Below are 25097 nucleotides of genomic sequence, written 5' to 3'. Positions count from 1 at the left end.
AATCATTTCAGCCACAGTAGTTTGGTAGGCCCTGTCGCTGAAATGATTGGTTTGTTAAAGTGCGCATGTCCTATTTCAACAACATCTTTCCCAAGGACAATTCCATCTTGCACCTCTAGCATACTGCCATCCTGTCTGCCACTGCACTGCCACTCCTAGATGGGCCATGTGTTTGTGCCGCCCACTTGTGTCGCTTAGCTTAGACATTCAGCTACCTCGGTGCAACCTTTTGGACTAAAAACAATATTGTGAGGTGTGAGGTGTTCAGAATAGACTGGAAATTAGTGGAAATGAATGTTATTGAGGTTAATAATAGTGTAGGAGTGAAAAAAAATAAATAAATATGGATTTTAGCACTTTTTATGCTTTTTTAAAAAAAAAAATCAGAACCCAAAACCCAAAATGAGAACCAAAACCTTTTGTGGGGTGTTTTGGCAAAACAAATCAGAACCCAAAACCCAAAACACCAAAAGTGGCCGGTGCACACCCCTACTTAATACAAGAAGCATAATATACTCTATAAGATGCATACAATAACTGTATACTAAATGTTACTGGAAATTGATACATATAGTGAAAACATTTTAATAAAGAGTACATTGCATAAAAAGAAAACAAAACATCCTATATGTAGCCCTGTCATTTTGGCCCTCTCTTGGCCTCCTGAAATACCCACCTTTCCCGCATTGAGTTCAGAAATAGCTGCCAAAATCTGCTGTCTGGAGCCATCTGTCTTTATGCCCAACTCCTTCAAATCACCATCTGTAAGTGTGAGAAAGGCTTCCATGTCAACCTGTGGAAAGTCAGGAAAAAGCTAGTAATGAGCAGTTGTTTCTAGCAAATTGTCATCTCCTATCAGTGTCAAATATACAGCTTGTTCATAAAATTCAAAAAAAGAGATGGCACTGCCAATCAACAGTCTTACACTCAGAAAGAATATACACTAAAAAGTGTAATAAATGTGGATTAAAATCAACCTCTCTGTGAAAACTATTGAAACTACAAGAACAGAAACACTTTAAATCTACAATATCCAAAATGTACAACCGTCCCAAAGTTCGTCTAGTCCAACAAAATGTCTGTGACGTGAATTTTTCTTAAATCTTCCTCACACGCGATAAAAAAAAAACAGTGTAATACCGTAAATAATGAATAATAATAATTCCCATAGATATGCTGCCAAAGTATCCTCCTTCTCTTAGGTGATTACTTATAGTAATCAATACCACCACGTGAGCAACTCAACACCCTCGTTGTGAATGCACTCACAGAATATTGATTGTAACATTGCATTGTATATCAAAGATGTATCATCTTCTTAAAGCCAAATACGTGCAATATCCCTTTAAGATCGGCTCACTTCATGTATAGGAAAAAAGAAATGCCACTAATAGTGCAGTATCAGTTACACATTTATTAAAAAGATAAAATTAACAATGATCCCCATATGAAGATTGTCCACCTTTAATCCGTATGGATCACTTACCCCAATCACATTAGATATACGCATATAAAAAAGTACTCCCCACGATTGTATTGGGGTGGACGGCTTTCCTTTCTGCAGATATCATGGATGGAGGAACAGTCCACTGTCGCAGGTAATCTCCAACTGGAGATTACGCGCCCACCTTTTATCAGTGTGAATCAATCTCCATCTGGGGCATCATTGTTATTTTTATAATAGGTCAAGAAGAATACTTTGGCAGCATATCTAAGTGAATTATTATTCGTTATTTACAGTATTACACTATGCTGGCTTTTTTGCGTTTGATTTTTTTATATCTATATCAAGTGGGAGGAAAATTTAAGAAAAATTCATGCCATGGACATTCTGTTGTACCTTTTGATCAATTAGAAATTTGACTACATGAACTTTGAAACAGTTGTACATTTTTGATATTGTAGATTTGAAGTTTTGCTGTTTTTGTAGTTTCAAGACTTTTCACAGAGAGTTTGATTTTAATTCACAATTATTACACTTTTTGAGTGTAAGATTGTTGTTCGGCAGTGCCATCTCTGTTTACGAATTTTATGAACATTGTTTGATTTTTGACTTGACGGATCAGAAGCCAGAAAAGAGAGGGCAGCTCCTGATTGTCAGCGCTAATACACGAATATCTTTTATTCTTCAAAGATAGAGCTTGCCTCTCTATGCTGAGTAAAAACCCAGCACACACACTATAAAATATATTTGTACTACTTTAACAAGCACTTAGGACTGAATGAATTCTGCACCCTTCATTTTATCTGTATGTACCTGCAATAAATGAAAATCAACAGAACATGGTAATTATGGACATAACAGTAATACCAACATTGAGTCCAAGCTCTTATCCAAAGCCTCATAAAATGGAATGCCATACATTCTGATCCATATTTCTGGTACCTGACCAGTTGTTTAACCCAGGTTATATAATAAGGGACATCTTAAGGAAATATTAATTAAGGAAAGATTAGCAAAAGTAAGGCAAAACCATGTTGCTTGGAGGGGAAGGTAAATTTAAAATGTGATGGCAGATTTATATTTGGGGTAGGGCATGTCCTAGATCAACTTTAAATTTCAGTGTACTAATAAGCATTTAAGCAAATAAGTATTTGTGTGCTCCATGAAAAAAAAGACAGTATTTTTCTTATGTGCAAAATAAAACAAATTTTCACCCCTTGCATTGTAACATGGTTTGTCCAGAAAACTTAAGTAAGAAAAATTACTCAACTTTTTGCTTAACTTTCCTTAATGAATCAGGCCCATAATGGCTAAGCCACTATTAACTACGAAAACGAAAGACATAAAAATTGCAGCCAACTTGTATTTTGGGTTTAAGTGTATAGTCATGTTATGCATCTAATTTTATTTGCTGGGATTATTTAAAAAATAATATGCAGATGCCACAAAGAACCATTTGCTCTAAACAAATAATACTGATAGCATATTAGTTGATACAGGTTACAGCACTTTTAACTTTTATGCAGTCGGCTCTTCAACAGCTGCTCCTTGGTGGAAATAAAATCATATCTGAGACATAGTAACATGGACTGGTGTCTTTCTTTCAACCTCACCAACTATCAAGATTAACCTATTTTGGATCTCCTTCGATCCATAGGTTATATTTGAAATTTATCAAGATGAAGCAACGACCAATCTGTATAAATCTGGAAAAATCCCTCCTGAACAAATATTGCAGTCCTATCTCTCCCGGGATCCACTACTATCCTTCATTTTAATTAACAGTCGTAACCCTGGCTATCCTTTTCTGCTAAAAATTTGTCTAACCCTTTCTTAAACATATCAATTGAGTCTGCCATCATAACCTTAACTGGCACTTAATTCCATATCTTGACTGCCCTTACTGTAAAGAACCCCTTCCTTTGCTGGTTGTGAAATTTCCTCTCCTCTAACATTAAGGGTTGACCAGGTGTCCTGTGTGCAGTCCTTGGGGTAAAAAGTTCCCATGAAAGTTCTTTGTATTGACCCTTAATGTATTTATACATAGTAATCATATCCCCTCTTAGATGCCTTTTTTCTAAAGTAAACATGCCTAAACTGGCTAACCTTTCCTCATAACTTATGAATTTTGTTGCCTTTCTCTAAACCTTTTCTAGTTCTAGAACATCTTTTATATAGAGTGGTGCCCAGACTGTACTCTGCATTAAAGATGAGGTCTTACCAACGATTTATATACTGGCAAAATTAACCCTTGTCTCTTGTATCTATGTCCCTTTTTATGCATGCCAATACTTTACTGGCCCTTGCAGCTGCTGCCTTGACATTGATCACTATTGGCAAGTATACTGTCTACAAGCACTCCAAAATCCTTCTCCATTATAGATTCCCCTAAATTTATCCCATTTAATATATAGTTTGCATGCTTGTTTTTGATCCCTAGATGCAAAACCATACATTTATCTATGTTAAACTTCATCTTTCATTTGGCCACCCAAACATCAAGTTTATTCAAATCCCTCTGTAGAGAAGCTACATCTTGCTCTGATTTTATTATCTTACAAAGTTTAGTGTCATCTGCAAAAATTGAAACTTTGCTCTCTAAACCATCACCAAGGTCATTAATAAATATATTAAAAAGGAGTGACCCCAGCAAGGAACCTTGAGGTACACCACTTAAAACTTTGGACCAATTAAAAAATGTTCCAGTTATCACAACTCTCTGTTCCCTATTCTCCAACAAAAGTACAAATGTTGTTTCCTAGGCCCAGTTCCCTTATTTAGTAAACCAACCTCTTGTGTGGCACTGTATGCAAAATCTAAGTAGACCACACCTACTGTACTACCATGCAGTGGCGGATCCAGGGGGGGGGGCGATCAGGGCGATCGCCCCCCCCCCCTTCCCTAGCAGGGGCTTGCTGCCGGCGGCTGCACACTGTGCAGGTCCGTTAGGCAGTGATAATGTGCTGCCCGGCTGCTCTGATTGCGTTTTAAACACAATCAGAGCAGCGGGACAGCACATTATCACTGCCGAACGGATCTGCACATACTGTGCAGCCGCCGGCAGCCTTAGAAGTTAGAAAGGGGGCGGGTCTTAAATCGCCCCCCCCCTATATCGCCCGGGGTAGAAAAAATTTCTAGATCCGCCCCTGCTACCATGGTCTAGGTTCCCACTAACTTACATGTAGAAACTAATTATATTAGTTTGATATGACCTATCCCTCACAAATCCATGCAGATTCCCAATAATAATCTTATTGCTCATCAAGTTATCCTGAACACTTTTCCTTAATATTCCTTCCAGTTGTTTCCCCATTATTGATGTCAGGTTTATCAGTCAATAATTCCCTGGTTGTGATCTCATTCCTTAAACAGTACCACATTTGTTATTCACCAATCCCTTGGTACTGAGCCTGATGAAATTGAATCTATGAAAATTAAGAATAGCGGTCTAGCTATTTCTGACTTTAGCTCCATAAGAACCCTTGGGTGTATGCCATCTGGACCTGGAGCTTGATTTATCTTAATTTTATTGAGTCACCTTTGGACTTCTTCTTTTGTCAGCCAAGTATTATATAATGGTACGTTTGCATTTCCATTTTTATGTATTATTCCTACCTTTTGTTCCTCTAGTAAATACTGAAGAAAAGAAAGTGCTTAATACCTTTGCTTTTTCCTTATGATCATTAATCAATCCACCATCCCACTTCTTAGAGGTCCTATATAGGCTTTTTAAATATTTTTGCCATTTATATACTTAAAATACTTTTAGGGTTTATCATTTTCTTTTGCAACTTGTTTTTAATTTTCTAATTTAGCCAATCTATATTCCTTTTTGCATGTTTTATATCATTACTTGTAAAAACGGAAGGACTCCTCAGTTCCTTCAGAGTTAAACAAATATAAAAAAGTATTTAAATTTGATGTGCTGTCAGGGTCCTCCTCTGTTCTTCCTGAATGCAAATTCCAAAAAGGTTATTTCTTTGGTATGGCTTTTGTGGAAATACTTGACATATCTGAGTGGCAACTGTTTCTGTTTGTTATTCAGGTCTCAGTATCCTTGTTCAATGTGTTCTCGCTGTTCTGCCTACATACTGGTTGTCTGTGATTGAAGAGAGAAAGAGCAGTAGTTGGTTGAAACTAGGTGCACTATGGATCTATATCTTCATAATTGTATTAAGACCATCCCCTTAAAACATAACTATTAGATTTTATTAGATATGATTAAAATATATGAAATATAGGTTAATATCACTCTATTGATTAAAATTAGAAATTAAAACTTGAAGCACTGTGTATCTCTACCTATATGCTCTAATCCCAAGGAACATATGGTAAGGAGACTGTATAGATATGGATAATATGCAGATATGGTCCTACAAGATCAGTGGTCCGTAATCTGCCACTGATATAAGTATAATCAAGGTACCGTTAGACAGAGAGGAGCTAGGACTATAATATTATGTAGTCAAGTCCTACTCAAATCATTGCATAATCTCCATCCTGGAATATTAGATCATGACTGCTTGATTTGTATAATAACAAATCTAAGCTTGCACTTCAATCAAGATAAATATCTGGTTGGTGCCGTTCGCTGGGTACCTAGTAGATACATACACTAAAGGCTGTCTTGTAAATTCCCCACTGATAGTATTAATAGGGGGTCAATCTATAAGTATCTATATAAGACACTAGCTAGTGAACATAAATACATCTGAATCCAGTTCTAAAATTACAAAGGTATGTTACCTCCGTATTGACCAATATTATGGGTAGTGTATTGCTGACTACCTAACAATTTCCCCTCTAGCTCTGGAGTTATAGGGGTAAATCTGCATTATCAAACTTCTCCAAGTAAATAAACAGAGTGCTCCCAGCGATAACGCCGACGCACGTTTCGCTGTATGTTGCTTATTCAAAGCAAGCCGACAGAATGAGCTGACAGTTCTTATATACCGTCAGTTCCGAGCTAACTAGATGATGTCACAAATAGGAGCCAATCAAAAGTAAGTGTCTAAGGATGATTGACATCGTCATGCGCCAATAAGTGGCAAATCCTCCTTAACTCCGCCCTCACTATGTGTAAGTTGGTTAAATTGCAATCGGGTATCTGTGCAGCACAATTATCTACTCTCTCGGATTTACCATTATGAGTATTTATATCGGTCAGTCGTCCTCTGTGCCCATTCTAGGGCTGCACCCAGGGTTGTGGTTCAGATAGAAACTGTTTTCATAAGCCGATCGCACTGATCAGTTATCTACGATGTACCTTCTTTCCTCTTATTTAGCAGTCATATCATCGCGAGTATATGCTTCTCGCTCATCTACTTATGGGGACAGTTAAAGTTAGCATAGTATAATAAGGGTTCATCATATACTGTCAATTTCTTTGCAAAATCACTACATAATATCCTTAATTTCTGACCCTTTAGAGAAGAGTATAATATGATTGACAGAATTAATCACCAATGAGACTCATGATAATAGTAAGTCCTTCTTATCTTAAATCTAAGCCAATCAGAGATGAAAGCTCAGTATGATTGGCAATATTGGCCACCAAAGGAAATAAGTCCTCCTTATACCGAACTTACATTCATTCATATTAGTTATAACTGACAGAGTTTACGGCCAAATTCACTATTTGTTGATATGAAACATAAAAACCATCCGTAGGTGTCAGAAGGTAAGTAATAAACATGTAAATATATATATAATCTCTATGCTTCAAGTAAACACCGGATAATTCATTATCACCAAGTGCTAATTAATAAACTGTAGTGATTTGACGTCTTGTTTTTTCTGTATATACATACTGGTTGTCACCAGGGGCATGCGATTACATAGACTACATTTGTTGTTCACGAGGTGATCAATCAGCGCAAATGTAGTATGTTTGTTTTATTTCACTTGGCCTCCTTCTTGAGTGTATAGTAGCTAAGAAGCTTGGCCTTAGTTTGCTTCTCACACCCCCTTCCTTTTGAATATGTAATGCTTGTTTTTTCAGGAAATATTTTTCCTAAATTCTTCACTCTTTAGAAAATCCAGTGTTGTTCAAATACTTTCTTAAAATTTGTGTCCATCAGTGTTCCACTGCATTATATCATTTTAATTTTTTTCCCTGTGGCAGAGAAAAATGGGATTTTTATACTTACGTAAAATCCGTTTCTCTTATTCCATTGGGGGACATCGGGACCTTGGGGTATAGAGTAGGGCAGGCGAATGCTGGCACTTTAACTTTTAGTTAACTAAAACTCTGGCTCCACCCCCTCTATACCCCACCTCCTGCTAGAGGCCAGTCTATGTTTAACCAAGCCCGCAGAAAGGGAGATAGAGAGAACCAAAGAAAAGAGAATAAATTTAACACACACAACATTCTATTAACAATCAAACAACATGTCAAACAGATGGAAAAACCAGAGCTTTAAGGGTGGGCGCCCGGTTTCCCCCAACGGATTAAGAGAAACAGATTTTACGTAAGTATAAAAATCCCCTTTTCTCTCGCATCCCTTGGGGGACACCGGGACCTTGGGGACATCCCAAAGCTGTCTCACGGGAGGAAACGCTCAGAAGAAACGGCCCGAAGCACCTTTCTCCCAAAACTTGCATCCCTAGAGGCAAACACGTTAAATCTGTAAAACTTTGTGAAAGTGTGTACAGAAGACCACGTGGCGGCTTTACACAATTGTTCACTGGAGGCACCATGGCGTGCCGCCCAGGAAGCACTTACAGATCTTGTAGAATGCGCTCTTGGATTATCAGGGACAGGCTCCCCAGCCCTGTTGTAAGCCTGGTGGATAACAGCCGTAATCCACCTAGCAATGGTCACCTTAGAAGCTGGCCAGCCTCTCTTGTGAGCATCGTAAAGAATAAAAAGATCCTCAGTTTTACGAAAACTTCTGCGATCTTTTAACATAAATTCTCAAGGCACGAACCACATCAAGATAACAAATAGAGTCATCGTTATCAGAAGATGAGGAATCAGTCAGAGCCGGAATGACAATATCCTGATTCAGATGAAACTTAGAGACAACCTTTGGAAGAAAGGATGGCTTAGTTCGAAGAACTGCCCTATCCTCATGAAAAACTAGCAGAGGAGGCTTACAAGACAAAGCCGCAAGCTCTGAAACTCTGCGTGCCGTTGAAATGGCTAAAAGAAAAACCGTTTTCAGTAAGAAATTTGAAATCTACTGAATTCAAAGGCTCAAATGGAGGATGCTGTAGAGCCCTCAACACCAAATTCAAATCCCATGGTTGAACCGGAGTAATATAAGGAGGTTGAACATGAAGAACACCCTGAATGAAAGTCTGCACATCAGATATAACAGCAAGTTTTCTCTGAAAGAAAATTGAAAGAGCTGACATCTGACCCTTAAGAGAACTAAGATGCAAACCTGCATCCAAGCCGTCCTGCAAGAACCTCAGTAACATGGCCAGACGAAAAGAAGATGTAGAATACCCCTTCTTTTCGCACCAACCAATATATGTCCTCCAAACTCGATAATATATTTTGTCTGAAGCTGGCTTTCGAGCACGAAGCATGGTCTGAACCACCCGCCTCGAAAATCCCTTAGCTCTTAAGATCCTGGCTTCAACAGCCACGCCGTTAAAGCCAGACGATGCAAACCCTGATGACAAAAGGGACCCTGGGTTAGAAGATCTGGGCGAATCGGCAACCGCCACGACCGACCTCCTGCCATGAAGAGCACGTCGGTGTACCAAGCTCTGCGCGGCCAATCCGGCGCTACTAGAAGCACTGGAACACCCTCTCTCTTCACCTTTTGCAGTACTCGAGGAAGCATGGCTATCGGGGGAAAAAGGTACACTAAACGGTACTTACAAGGGACGGACATAGCGTCTACCGCTACTGCCCCGGGATCTCTCGCACGGGAACAGTAGCGGGGAACCTTGTGATTCAACAGAGATGCCATCATGTCGACATCCGGTTGACCCCATTTCATCACCAACTGTGGAAACACCTCCGGATGGAGAGACCATTCCCCTGGATGTAGAGTCTGCCGACTTAGTAAGTCTGCTTCCCAATTTTCTATTCCAGGAATGAATACGGCCATGATTGCCGAAATGTGAGCTTCTGCCCACAGAAATATCCTGTGAGTCTCCCTCATGGCCAGAGGACTCCTGGTGCCGCCCTGATGATTTAGATATGCCACTGTTGTGACATTGTCTGATTGGATCTTTACTGGCTTTCCCTGCAGCAAATGTTGCACACTTTTTAGAGCGTGAAACACTGCGCGCAGTTCCAAGACATTTATTGGAAGCTTGAACTCCTTTTAAGTCCAAAGCCCCTGAAACTGAGCCTGAAGACATACAGCCCCCCCAACCCCGAAGGCTGGCGTTTGTTGTAATTAGAATCCAATTCCAAATGGAGAACAAGCGGCCCCTGGAGAGATTCTGCCTGTGTAGCCACCAGATCAGCGACTGGCGCGTCTGCGGAGACAGGCAAAACACCTGACTCGCCAGATTTCGATGAGCTTTGTTCCATTGCGACAGAAGTTCCAACTGAAACTGCCGTGCATGAAACTGAGCAAACTGGATCGCTTCGAATGACGATACAATCTTGCCCAGAAGCCTCATCGTAAAATGAATGGAGGGCCTCCTTGCCATCAACAGCGATTTTACCATCCCCTGTAAGGCTAAAATCTTGTGCTGAGGAAAAAATACCCATCTCAGACGGGCATCGAATAGAAGACCCAGAAACACCATCCGCTGTGATGGGATCAACTTGGATTTCTTGAAGTTGATAATCCAACCGTGCGACTCCAGGGTTTGGATTGCTACTTGAATGTGTAACAGAAGCTTCTGCGAAGAATCTGCCTTTAGAAGCAGATCGTCCAGGTAGGGGATGATTGTAATCCCCTTGGCCCTTAGCAAAGCAGCCATCACCGCCATGATCTTGGTAAAGATTCGTGGAGCTGTGGCTAGACCGAACGGAAGAGCCTGAAACTGGAAGTGCTCTGACTGAACCGCAAACCTCAGCAGGGACTGATGACCCCTCCAAATGGGCACATGGAGATATGCATCCTTGATGCCTAGTGCAACCATAAATTCTCCCTGTTCCATGCCGAGAATTACCGAGCGTAAAGATTCCATCTTGAAGCTGGGCACTCTTATCTGAGTGTTCAAAGCCTTTAGATTGAGGATCGGTCTGAAGGAGCCGTCGGGTTTTGTCACAAGAAAAAGATTGGAATAAAACCCCAAACCTCTTTGAGAATGAGGAACCGGAATAATCACTCCGGCAGACAGAAGGGATTGAATCGCCTCTGTTAAAGCCAACCGTTTTCTTGGACATGAAGGAAGCCCCGTGGTGAAAAACCGTCTGGGAGGGAGACCGAGCAGATCGATCTTGTAACCCTGGCTCACCACTCCCCGAATCCAGACATCGGTAGTGGATTGACACCACCGATCCCTGAACCACAGAAGACGGGCTCCCACCACTGACGACAATGGAGGAGCAAAATCCTCGTTATGCAGACTGTTTGTCTGCTGGCCTAGCAGCTGGACGACGCGCCGACCAGGCCTGACGTCCCCGCTGCAAAGCACCTCTAGGGTTGGATGGCTGACCTCTGGAGGATTGTCCTGAGGAATACTGTCCTCTAGACCTACCTGCGGAACGAAAGGCCTGAAATCTAGACATCCTCTGCTTGGGAACACTGACCGGGAGGAAAGTGCTCTTACCTCCTGATGCCTGACTAATAAAGGAATCCAGCTGAGGACCAAACAGAACACCTCCTGAAAAGGGAATGGACTCCAGAGCCTTTTTGGAATCTACGTCAGCCTCCCAGGACTTTAACCAGAGAGTCCGACGCGCTGCCACTGCCAAGGCAGAAATGCGCGCTGCCATCGTCCACGCTTCCATAGCGGCTTCACCTAAATAATCCGTTGCCCTATGAATCTGTTCCACTAAAGGAATCAATTCAGAGGATGGCCTGCCAGCCAACAAACCCTCAGACAATTGTTCCGACCAGCGATCAACAGCTTTGTTAACCCAAGCTGATGCTAAAGCAGGCCTCAAAGAAGCACCCGCTGCCACAAAAATGGACTTAAGAACGGTTTCAACCTTCCGGTCTGCACCATCCTTAAGAGTGGCCTGGTTAGGCAGAGGGATAGTAGTTACCTTTGCCAACCTCGCCACAGCTGCTTCCAGCTGAGGAAGCGTCTCCCATTTAGCGAGAACCTCAGGGGGAAATGGATAACACGACTGCAATCGCTTAGTCACCTGAAACTTCCTGTCTGGAGAAGACCAAGATTTCAACAGCAACTGCTCCAAGTGGGGAGAGGCCGGAAAAACCACCTCCCTCTTTTTGCGTCTTTCAAAAAGAGAGGATGCAGAAGCTTCAGGCACTTGGTCCTCAGAAATATCAAGCACCTGGCGCACCGACTAAATTAACTCTTCCACACTCTGACGATCTGCTGGGACCTCCACCAGAGAAGCAGCATCTATGTCAGATCCCAGCGGTAACTCACCCTCTTCCTGGGAACCACAATCTGAATCAGATCCATGTCCCAGAAAAGAGGCGGCCACCCGCCTCCGTTTACTTGAGGAAGGCGGAGTGACCGACTGCATCATCCTCTCCAAGGAGGAAGAGACCGCTACCAGACCCTGTACTGAGGATGAAAGACCCTGCACCCAGGCTGGTTCTCCAGACTGCACTGGAGCAACAACAGGTAAAGCCTGAACTAAGGAAGCAGAATCAGAAGATTGAGCAGCCTGAGACTGTACCTTCTGAGCAAGCAGTTCCACTGTATTAAATAGAGACCGAGCCCAAGCAGGCTCCTCCGTGTTTTAACAGACAGCAACTGTTTCACCAGGAATAGTCTCCGTGGGCCGCCAGGACACACACAGAGCCTGTGTTCCTGACTGCCCAGACGGTAACTTAACATGACATGCAGCACAGGTGAAACTTAACATAGAAGCACCAGCCCTGTCACGTGTAGATTTTTTCCCTCTCAGACATGTTCAAAGATGGGACAAAACAGTACAGTAAAATACACACAATACAGATAACAAGCAGCACACAAACTACAAGAGAAAGTGAGCCTGCAATACAGCCAAAAGCTCCTTAGTGTGTAAAAATACAAAAGGCTAAACACACCACCCCCAACCCCCAACCCTTTACCTTACAGTATACAGGATAGAAAAGGGGAGAAGCAGGAGCTTTAGAAATGGCTGCCTATTCAGGTGTCCACACACGAGGAGTGAAAGACTACCATGGGGGAAGTGCCGAAGAGTAAAACACCCCCCCCCCCCCTCAGGGCCCAGCTCTGGACTGGCTAACCTTTAAGACAGACAACTCCACCAATCCACAGCCTAGCAGGGCTCACTGAGACAGTGACCCTTGCCTGACCCTGTTCCCGGAGATAAAAATAGAACTCTACTGCTTTTAGGAAAAAACAGCCAGCTCAGGGAACCCACTGCGATTTCTAATGTCTCTCTCACAGCACTATGCTGAGAGAGAGTTTCACTTACCTGCTGCCAACCCTCCAGACGCAGTGTGTGCAGACAGCATGCTCTCTGTACTTGGAGGACAGATCCCAGCCACCTCTGACTGTATCTGGCTCCAATGGAGGGTTAAATAATCGGGAAAGGGAGCAGGCAGACAAGAAGGACCTACACGGCACCTCCGCTCCCCCCCCCCCCCGCAGCCAGCGCACAGCCGTCCGTGCTGTGCGCTTCACAGACCTCCCCCATCGCTGCCTCACACTCTGCCCGCCGGCCGCAGCATGAATGAACTTGCAGCCAGAAGTCTGACTGACAGTCAACTACGCGGCTCAGCGACCCGCCGGCTGTCAGAACTCGGAGACACAGTCTCCGCTATCATTAAAATAATAAAATAAGAAAAAAAGTAAAACTGGCTGCTAAGCAGCCCTGTGCACAGCCCGCATCGCGGGGCACTTGAACTAGACTGGCCTCTAGCAGAAGGTGGGGTATAGAGGGGGTGGAGCCAGAGTTTTAGTTAACTAAAAGTTAAAGTGCCAATTGTAATATGCTTATGTCCATTGGGGAAGTCAATATGTGTATGTATTATCTCCTCCAGTACCCCATGTATTACTTATATACGCATACCTGGCTTGGAGGAAATTACACCAATTGTACAGTAAAACCATCATTTTACATTTCCAGATTTTACACTTTCCCCCACTGCCAGTACATTCCCACATGCATTTCCCTGCTTTTATACAATCTTTTGCCACATTTTATAATACCACACTTTTTCAGATACAGTATTTTGTAGTGTCAGTCCATATAGCCTTCTTGTGTATTACTGGAAGTATTCAGTACAGTGCAGCAGTTCATGTTCTAGCAATCCAAGGTTGACAACATACTATACATATCATATACCAGACTGGATAGGTTTGCCCAGATTAGAATACATTACATTTTTACTACAAGTTAGCATTTTATTTGATTATAATTATGCATTTTTCATGGAAAGTCTAGATATTTTACATGGTTGAACAAACTGGCTTGTGTATATTTCCCTTATTATACTTAACATTTGGGGCAGGTTTAGTCATTCTCCTTAATTTTATACTCATTTTTCCTGGTACTTTTTTTTTGTTTTTTTGTTTTTAAAGGAAGAGCCTTTAAATAAGGGGTATGACTTATTCAAATACCACCAGTTAAATACAATTCATTCCTCTGGGGGAAAGATTTAAGTATTTTGAAGTTAAAGGTAGTTTCATCTGGAAAGTTATATGGAGAAGAATCTGCACTTACTCTAGTGTTAATCATGAATGGAGTAGTTCAGATGTGGAAGTATTAACTAAATGAATTAAAGATTATTAACACCTACATTAAATGGGCAGGTTATGTATATGTGATATATTATATGGGATGCAATTTAGATTACTTCTGTGCACTACCTTACACATAGTTAAATATTTGTTAAGAAATTACAGTTTTATAACTGGGAGAATATGACTCAGTAGTCCAGAGGGATATCATCATACAAAGGACTGGAATTCCATCTTTCCATCTCATATCAACTGCTAGACCCAGAGACTTGAACTGTCATTGCTGTTGCCATCTCTGTTCCTCCCTTGGTAAGCTCTGTGGCCGCCTTGGTGACAGCAGCTGCCACCTTGATTTTTTTTTTTTTTTAAAAGTCTATTTTGGAGAGTCAAAGTAATACAAACAGATAGACCACAAGGGTCAAAAATAACAGTGTTATAAAACTTATTAGCAACGTCAGATAAATCGTGCTTCCAACAAAAGCAACAAGAGGTAATAACATCGATGTGTATCATGTATCATGTGACTCTGAATTTTGTATAAGGAGTAAGGAAAAGGGTAGGGAGAGGAAGGGAAGAGAGAGACGGCGTGGCTAGAGCCGTAAGATGGAAGAAGGCGGGAAAAGAAAATAGGGGAGGAAGGAAAGTGACCGGAAAGACCACAATTAGTGAAAGATTAGACAGAGGAGACGAGTAGATTGGTACCTTCTAAAAGGGAGAGCAAAAGTTGAAAAAGGATAACCATGGAGACCAGCTTTTATTAAAGGATTTGGAGGAATTATTGAGAATGTTATTTATTTTATTATTTTATGAGAATTATTTATGCTGCTACATAAATTCCATACGTTTTACGTGCCAAACTCGATTAATTATAGATTGGGTAGAGGGAGGATTTTGTTGCTTCCAATCGGCTGCAAGTTGGCATGTGGCCGCTGTTAAGATGTGACGAATGAGTTTATTTTGATGGCGCGTAGCCCCAGGAATCCCTAGCGGAAGGAGGAAAAATTTAGGCTCCTTAGAGATCGACACCTGAAGTATTGCAGTTAATAGATTTTTCATATCCATCCAGAAATTAGCCAGCTTTGGACAATTCCACCAAATGTGGATGAATGTCCCTTCCATGGAGCAATTTCTCCAGCAGCGATCAGATGTATCGGGTAAAAAAATTTTAAGACGAGTTGGCACATAGTACCATCGGTACAAAACTTTATAGACATTTTCTTTGATTTTTACACATATGGAACTAGAGGCAGCACTCATGAATTTCCCTCCAATCCTCGGGGTCAAGGGGTTCCCCAATGTCCTTTTCCCAAGCCAACTCATGCGGATCTCTCTGATCTGATAAGTCCAGAGAAAGTTCAGCATAAAGAGTGGATATTAGGCTAGTCGTGGACGAAGGCATAAATACTCAAAGGACGTGAGAGGGCGGGCGGTAAGTCGCTGCTTGGATGTGCTATGGAAGTTACGGATTTGTAAATGTTGGTAAAAAAGTTTTGGAGATATCGTGAGAGTTTGCTGAAGGTCAGAGAATTGAGGGAACGTGTCAGTACAGGTGAGATCATTCAGAAATCTAACTCCTTGAGAGTACCATGGGGAAAATGCAGTAGGTTTGAGACCAGGGGGAAGTTCTGGAGAGTTAAAAAGTGGAACCATTGGAGACGGTTGAGGGGAAAGCGCCCTATTCTGAGAAACCGAATCCCAGATTGTTAGGGAGTGAGACACAGTAGGGTGGAGGGCAACTCATTTTGGCCGGCGATGCCGTGGGAGCCATAGGAGAGATGCAGGGGACAATAGACCCAACGCTTCAGCCTTCATACAGTCCATGTTCTAGGGGAGTTGGAGCAACACCACAGAACACACTGGGCAAGGCGATCGGAAAGATAGTAGCGTTTGAAATTAGGAATCCCTAAGCTGTCACCCCGCGAGGACCTCTGCAGAACTTTCAGGCGAACACGAGGACGCCTACCCGACCAGATAAAACGAGAGGTTATGAATTGAAGAAATTTAAACACGTAGGAAGGGACAAAGATAGGAAGGGTCTGGAATAAATAGAGAAACCTAGGTAGAATGTTCAATTTAATAGTGTTGGTTCGACCTATCCATGAAATCAGACAATGGGACCATGTGTTTAGGTCAGACTTCACTTGGGTAAGTAGGCAGGTAAAGTTAGCTTGAAAGAGTTGATGGTATCGTTTGGTTATATAGACTCCAAAATATTTTATCTTTTGAAGATGCCATTTAAATGGGAAAATTTGTTCTAGAGATAATTTCACAGGGCCGGGTAGATAGAAATCTAGTACCTCCATTTTGTCTACATTGATCTTATAACCAGAGAAAAATCTGTATAGATCTATTTCAGACAGAAGAGGTGGCAAAGAATTAATCGGGTTGGCCACAGTGAGAAAAACGTCGTCAGCGTAGAGAGCCAGTTTGTGCTCTGTATGGCCCACTTTGATACCCGATATCTGCTGATTAGCACGAATCCTGGCAGCCAATGGTTCAATCATAAGGGCAAAAATAAGTGGCGAAACAGGACACCCTTGGAGTGTACCATTTGAGATCCCGAATGGAGTTGATGTAATGCCATTAGCTGAGATTGTGGCCGAGGGGGACCTATATAAGGCTAATATGCCATTTAGAAATCTACCAGAGAAGCCCATCGACTCAAGGACTCCGCCCATAAAAGACCAGGAGATACGGTCAAACGCTTTTTCAGCATCTAAAGCCAAAATCAAGGAGGACATTTTACCTACATGGATAGAGTGGATCAAGTCGATGGTCCTCCTGGTATTGTCCGGGGCTTGTCTTCTAGGTATGAAACCGATCTGGTCAGGATGAATAAGGGCAGGCAGGAGCGGATTTAATCTATTGCCCAATATTTTAGCATAAAGCTTCAGATCGATGTTAAGAAGCGATATAGGTCTATAACTGGTGCATATGGTGTGGTCCTTCCCTTGTTTTGGAATCACTATGATATTAGCTTGGGTGGTATAGGGATAAAATGAGGCTCCTTCTAGAGTGTTATTAAACAGAGAAGTCAGGTGGGGTTCAAGGACATTCGCAAATTTTTTATAGTACTGTGCGGTGAAACTGTCTGGTCCTGGGGCTGAGGAAGTTTTGAGAAGTTTGATGGCTGCCAGGACTTCGTCTTGTGTAACAACAGAGTTCAGGTGGGAAGGTTGGGCTGAGGTGAGCTTGGGGAGTGGGGTATTGGCTAGGTATGTGCCCAAGTTCTGCTCTAGAAGGTCCTCGCGTGGCGGTGGTGCAGGAAGATGAGGGATGAATAATATTCACGGAAAATACGTAGAATAGAAGAAGGGTCATATGTTATAGGATCCTGAGCTGTTTTGTGAAGCTTGTCGATAAAGCCTGCTGCCAGTTTTTTCCGTAACTTGGCAGCCAGCACAGAGTCTGCTTTATCTGCCTTATCGTAAAAAACGTTGTTGAAGTTTTTGCATTATGCGAGCCGCTTTCTGAGAGAGAAGGGTATTCAATTGGCCCTTCAGAGAGTCTATTTGTGCGATCAGACTAGAGTCTGGGAGGAGTTTGTGCTGAATGAGCAAGGCGGAAATTCGCTGTTCTAACGAGGAGATCTCTGTTGCTGATCTTTTCCTAGCTGCAGCAGATGTACTAATCAGCTGACCCCGAATCGTGGCCTTGTGAGCTTCCCAAACGACTCTGGGCGCCACAGAAGGGGATGAATTCTCTGTAAAATAGTTAGTGATAGATGTGTGTATGGATAGTGCAGTAGAGTCATTCAGGAGGATCGAATCGTCCAACCGCCACCGCCTAACGCTAGGAGGCTGAGAGATAAGATCCAGTATTATATATACTCCCGCATGATCAGTCCATGAAAATGGAGTAATGCCCGCTTGGGATGTGTGGGGTGTGAGAGACAAAAATATGGATCATGTCAATACGGGAGTATAACTGATGGGGTGCTGAGAAATGAGTGTAATCCCTGGCCGCTGAATTTTTGAGGCGCCAGGAGTCGTGCAGGTTATATTGTTTAAGTAGGGAGGCTAGAGTCAGTGAATCTTTAAGGGAGGAAGGGTTCAGTTTTTTAGGGGAAGGAGAAGATTTGTCCAAGGACGGATCAAGGACTACATTGAAATCTCCACCTATTATCAGGTGTCCTGGTGGTAGCCTTTCTATATGTTTATATAGGGTGGTGAAAAAGGCGCCACCTTGATTTTTATTAGCATGATAAACATGATAAACAAGTGTCCTGGCTCTGTGTCCAGCAGTGAGCATGAAACCAAGCATTGGCACACAGCTACTCTCAGATGGTGAATGATCATGGACGTACCCATACAGCTCTAGAGCCTTTTCCAAAACCAGAATTCAGTAGAAATAAATGATGAAAGACAGTCACAATTGTCACAGCTGACTGTCTTGACATTTCTACAGGGCAGCGATTGGTTCATGGTCTATTGTCTAATACCTCATGTTTTCATTGTGCTAGACACACACAGATATGCAGTGTAAAGGATAAGCAACTGTCTTTTTGTTTTGTATACATATATGGGCATTTATATTGCCACGCAGCTGGTACCATATATTTCATTTATATTGCCACGCAGCTGGTACCATATACAATATGGGATATACCGAGCACGGGCTTATTGCCAAGCAGCTGGTACCATATATAATGTGGGATATTCCGAGCGCGGGCTTGCTTTTTCTCTGGTTTTGTTTCAAAATATTGCCTTCTTGTCATAGCAGCTGTCCATCAAGTCTACTTAAGGCACATTTGGGTGTGGCTCACAAGCCAGCTTTTGCTAGCTGTAAACCCCTATACCTGGGAGGTGAGTGCATCAGATTTTATCTGCATTTTAATTGTGTCTAAAGCATAGGTCAGTGTAGGACCTGCATATAATGAGGTGCCCTTGACACTGGGATGTAAGCTTGGATGTTTTGATCAAAATATGAACGAATACCTCATGTTTTCATTTTGCTAGACACACACAGATATGCAGTGTAAAGGATAAATGCTGACAACTGTCTTTATGTTCTATTGTCTCCCTTATTCTAATCGTACTATGTCACCGGTAGCTACAGATTAATACCAGTCATGAGTGGTTGCTTAATATTGGTGGCAAATAATGCTTTTGCTATCCAGTAGCCACACACACTTTCCCCACCACCAGTTACATTACAATTGTTATTCCACTATCCATAGTTCCCCACCCCTCTTAAAATAACATAGAAAAAAGACATATAATCTATGTTATGTTTTTGTATCATAACCCTTTTAACGCACAGCACTACCTAATTTGCTGGCACTTTATAAATAAAGGACAATAATATCTGAGCCTCAATAAATCAGTCACTATCATGTCATTTTCATAGACCAGAAAATTCTAACACATTGCGCTAAGCATGTTTTCATTTTATGAATCCAATTTATAATTCACAATTAAGCATATTAACCATCTTACTTCTTGCTCCTCAAAAATGGGCTGGTACTTCTCCAGTGATAACTTCTTGAGTATGGCAGACAGCTCATCTGCAAATTAAAAACAAAAGCAACATACTGCATCATCAAAATACCACTTCAAATGTAACCTTATCCGAATTGCAAAGGAAATATACAGCATAAATAAAACCTTTACCTGGCAAACTATCCACATGCATTTTGCTACCACAAAGCCCAGAATAACCAATATAATAATGAAGCATTGCTCCAAGAGTGCATGGATGTGGAAACCTGTTTTTTTTATTGAGCAAAGAAACAATAGTGCATTGCACTAGGTACATTATTTATTATACTTCTATAGTAATGTATGCCGCTTGCACTATGTCTACAACACTGTAATGTTTTAAAGACTGCAAACTATTACTATGTAATTTCATGATGCATCTGTATGGGTAGTCAGTCTTGTTTTGCTGCAGAACTATATTTGGCTACTAAACCTATTTAAATCACTAGATGAACACCAGCTCTCCTTAAAAGGTCTTTAATGCTGACTATTCTCTAAGAAATTTTACTATACAAACATATATTGACTTTGTGAATCCTGGACCAAACTCTCCTAGTTTCTTCTATGCATACATACTTCAATTACTGTTCAGTTACTATAATGGCCAAACAACTGGGCTTGCCTTTTTCTTTCTACTTATTAGGTAGTATAGTCTAATCTGCGTGGGTTATAGCCTTATGCTATTTCATGAACATTCTTTTTTGCTTGGATTACATGTATGTAGGTTAAAAGTATTTAAGGAAAAAATTACTGATGCCCAGCATGTTTGTAAACGCCTACCTTCATCGGTAATAGTTCCACTGCTGGAGCCTCCACTGCTCTTTGACTGCTTGTGGGAAGAGGAAGAAGATACAGATGATTCTGCTAGACGACCTTTTGGTGTAGATGAGGGAGAAGGGGTCAGTGTAGGAGACGTGCTCTTAGAGGTAGAGGATGTCCCTGATTGAGGCCGTTTTACAATTTCAACTTTCTGTTCAGATTAATGAAAATATATCATTAGTTTAAACTATCCAAAATAACTAAACATACATTATGATTAAGGCTACAATGCATGTCTGTACTTCATGTTTCAGCAGGATATTGTAATCATTGTGGGATACCGTCAATAGTACCCAAGGAGAAGATAAAAAAACACAGATACTGAAATTTCAAAGTATTTTTTAATAAACCTAAATACTCAAACCCCTTGTACACCTTTTTATTTAACTCCATTGGGAATCTTCTGTCTTCATTTCTGAAAGTCCATAGAAATTAAAAATGGAAAAAAGCAGTAAAAGACGGACAGTGCTTGCTTGTAGAGCTATAATGCAAATGAATAAACGTAATCAACATTGATGAGTCAATACACGAACGGCCAACCAGGGATCGGTTTTTCCACACACACAATTTGACTTAAGCTTTTCCGATTGGCTGGTCCTTCATATGCATTGCGGCTCCACAAGGATCAAGTACAATCATTTGGTTATGGGTTTTTCTATTATTTTTATTCTTTATGATGGACTACATCAGGATTAATGACTGAAAATGCTGTATGGATTTAGAAGTTGAATTAAAAAAATAAAAAGTAAATGAGTAGCTTGGGGGAGATTTTTTTATTAATTATTCATCATAGTCTGTTTTTTTCCCTCTTAAGTACAACATGTTCCAGCAGACCCTGGCTGCCAGAGCATGCAGCAGTAATATTTCTACAAGGAACAGCATGCCCAAGAAGTCAAAAGCTACTAGTGGACCACAATAGTACTTAATCTATTTTTCACATTCTATTATTAACCTGGCATCCGGCAGCCCAGGTGTGCCGGAATGAGCCTGAGTGTTATTCATCAAGGGGTGGGATATCTCAAGGATGTGGGGATACTGCACCTATTTTGGCAGGGAGTATGGGATGGCATGCCAATTTATTCATTCCATTTTCTAAAAACAGTTTAGATATGGCAGCCGTTGCCATCAATTTAAACAGCTTTTATTGAGGCAGACGCATCTCACTCATTTTAAGCTGCACGCGTCATAAGATAAGTGCAACTCAAAATACATATGCAAGGCTGCAGCTGTAGGTCTATACCTGTGCCCCATTCTAAATCAGGCCCTTAGTGTGAAATAAAGCATTTACCATGTAAATTTTGGTGTGTAAGTACTTTTACCTTTGGTAAATGTCCATTGCTGGTAGGGAGGACACCTTGTGGCTCAGGAATAGTGGATCCATATGTTGTGCCAACTGGGCTGTGTCTCTGAGTTTTTTTCTGCTCAGATAAACTAGCTGCTTTCCTTCTCTGGGCCGCTATTTGAGACAAGACATTATCTGCGCTTCCACCTTATCAACAACAATGGGAACGAAAGAGATATCATATCATTGCCGTGAACATTGGTAAGAAGCCAAGTTATTTATGTGATTCTGTTATTTACAGTATATAGTAAATTAGTCATGAAAGAAAAATTTATGAACGGATTAATTATTAACCATTGATTGTATGGTCAGGTCATGTGTGAGGGCAATATAATTAAATTACATTTTCACATTGAGAAGTTAACATTCACACATATTTTATTTATATAATGTTTAGCTGCCATGACTATTTCCTTAATCCAAGGGTAAGCTAAAAAAAAGCTACATTCTAATGGCCTTGTTCGCAGACAATACTATTATATGCATTCATATGATCTCTCACATAAATATTATATATATATATATATTTATTCTAAATAAGGAAACAAAATGGAATTATTTCACTTACACTCCTTAACAGTAATTACAAACCTGTTGCAAGCAGCTTTATGCATACAAAGATGCTGTTAAAAGACCTTGGTGAAAAACTCTGATAGAGTTAATAGTGAATACTGTATAATAGCTTGAACAATGTGCTACATGACCATTTCACAATTATTATCAGCCGGGTAATAAACCAGACTCCAATACTCAATAAGCCAAATGGGACAAGAACTAATGTTTTTAGACAAAAACTTACAGTGGAAATTTTTCTAAACAAATAAGTGTGACCCAGTCATCCTCTGGAGTGATTTAGTAGGCATATTTAATAGACCACTTTCCAATAAACACTCTCCACACACTAGTCACATTGATGATGTCAAAACAGACAGCCAAGTATACCACTGCTGTAGCTATTGACACTGAGCTGATTCACCTCAATGGAAGCAACACTGATAATACACATCCCTTTCTTTGTCAGCTCCCTGAAAAACCTGCTGCACAGAAATTACCTGCACTGTCTAACAGGGGCTGGCTGGCAGACTTTAGCCCGGGGGGCGAGCACACAGCACTAACCCACAAGTAGCGGTCCAGCCTTAAAGGGTGTTTTACAGTACAATGTATATTTATCAAAATGAAAAAAAAGAAAGAAAAAGAAGGCTATGTTAGCGGTGCTTAACCCAGCGATACTTTATTATTATAAATGATAAATCTTAAATAATGAAAATAAATAATTCAACAAAAACAAACCTCACTTTAGACTGCATTTTATTTTTCACATCTTCTCCCTACAGCACTTTTTTTTTTTTACATACCTGGCTGATTATAATGAGATATACACTTTTGTATTTCACCTTCAGATTGTGTTAAACAGCAGGAGCGGGCTGGTGATTCAGTGGGAGTGTGGTGCAGGCGGCCTATGCATGGACTGCGTAAGCCGCCTGCATCCCATTCCCACTGAATCACCAGGTGGACCAAAATTGACATGTAGGTGTCTGGACCAGCCCGCCCCTGCTGTCTAACACAATCTGAAGGTGAAATACAAAAGTGTAATCAGAAAAACACACTTAATTCTCAAAGGCAGCACTAACACCTTTCTATAGTATTATGTTATTGGTGCTTGTAGTATTATATATACTACTTTATACATTATATGCCAGCTGTGCCAAGCTTCTAGGTTGTTAAAATGCACCAATAAACATTAAATACAGGTATAATAGTGACTTATAAAAATTACCTGTAATGCTGTTGGCACCACTAGAAGAGTGTGGTGAGTGGTTGAAGTTGCCCGAATTTGAAGGGGAAGCAGGACTTCTTGGTAGAGATGGAAATTTTACTGTTCTTGGAGCTCGGCTGACTGACGTCTGACCACATTGGCAATAACAAAATGTATGAACATATTATATAATTATTGAAATAATTCAAAATCAAACAACAATGTACATGCACAAAGTTCAGAGTACTTTGCCTTATAAACAGTCATACAAGCCTGCATATTGGTCCCATGATGAATACAGGCAAATGGCTGGTATTTTGGTGCATTTAACATTCTCCAAAGGGTCCTTGGGGTAGGGAATCGGTAGATTACATATATTTAAAATCCCTTCTCTAGACCAGTAGTAAATGTAAAAAACAAACGAAAAAAAAAAAAAAAAAAGTAGCTTACAACCCCGTGCACTGAGTGTCTTCTACAGGGCAATGACAAATGTGGAATACTTTATGTGAAAATCCTTGAGTTTGTTACATATTACGTGCCTTTACCTCACAAGAAATGAGCATAACTAATGAAAAGATGGACGGTCATTATGCTCTAAACTGATAATTAAGAAAATATTTTCATTAACAAGTTATCAGGTTCTAAATTCACAATGTAAATAGCTTTTATTACTGTGAATTTAAAACCTGCTGATATTAGTAGTTGATGCAACAGTGGGGCCAGGCACACAGGAGCTCACGTTCTGGAATGTCCGCAAACATATATATTTCAATTTATTATTATTTGTATGAAAAATGATTAAACTGGTCTTTATAATGTCAACGTCAAATAATTAACAGTTTTTGGTATTACATTTTCAATTGCTAATAAGTCCTTTACAGTGTTTGTGAATTCCCTACAAAAGAGTAATTATTAAATTAAGTACTTTATGACAAAATGTTTGGACACAATAATTATGATTGCAGCACCATTGTCACGACTTAGTGTTGCGTACCTGCTATCGTTGGCACTACTCGAGGGAAGGTGCGGAGTCTAACGTGCCCCTGGTATTCACCAGGGACCCCTGCAAGGAGGTATGGACTCAGCTGCAGGAGACACGCAGGTCGCGGTCCTTCCACGACTCGGATAGCGAAACACGAGGGAAGAATTGTCAGACAAGCCAGGTCGGTAACGGTGCAGGCAATGAAGGTACACAAGGGGAATCTGAAGGGAAGGTGAGTGAAGCCGGGTCAGTAGCGTTCTGGAAGCGTGGTACAAAAGGGAGATCCAAAAGGGGTAGTCAAAGGCAGTCCGGGTCACAAGGGTCACAGGCAGGCAGGCAAATATCAGGAGACAAGCAATGAACTGGAACACTATAGGAAATGCTGGAGGCAGGTAGGGGCCTGAAACTCTGGAGCTGGTAGGAGGGCCAGGAGGGTTTAATAGTGCAGTGGCCCAATAGGAGATCAGCGCCGCAGCGCTGTCATAATTAGCGCCATAGCGCTCGTGGTATAGCGTCCCCTTGCC

General features: G+C 41.1%; 1 protein-coding gene across 2 annotated transcripts in view; it reads right to left on the bottom strand.

Moving 5' to 3' along the window:
- The window catches only part of ANKS6 (ankyrin repeat and sterile alpha motif domain containing 6), a 98051-nt gene that overhangs the window by 15589 nt on the left and 57365 nt on the right, over positions 1 to 25097 (bottom strand). For both annotated transcript variants that reach the window (XM_075212838.1, XM_075212839.1), the window contains 5 exons: positions 23613 to 23739; positions 21813 to 21982; positions 20455 to 20644; positions 19633 to 19700; positions 677 to 793 (listed from right to left, as the gene is read on the bottom strand). In XM_075212838.1, coding sequence (XP_075068939.1) covers positions 677 to 793; positions 19633 to 19700; positions 20455 to 20644; positions 21813 to 21982; positions 23613 to 23739 — 672 coding nt within the window. The remainder of the gene's footprint in view (positions 1 to 676; positions 794 to 19632; positions 19701 to 20454; positions 20645 to 21812; positions 21983 to 23612; positions 23740 to 25097) is intronic.

Source organism: Mixophyes fleayi, chromosome 5 (genome assembly GCF_038048845.1).
Source record: "Mixophyes fleayi isolate aMixFle1 chromosome 5, aMixFle1.hap1, whole genome shotgun sequence".
NCBI lineage: Eukaryota > Metazoa > Chordata > Amphibia > Anura > Limnodynastidae > Mixophyes > Mixophyes fleayi.
The sequence above is the reverse complement of the archived record's forward strand: the minus strand, read 5'-3'. Positions and strand labels throughout refer to the sequence as shown.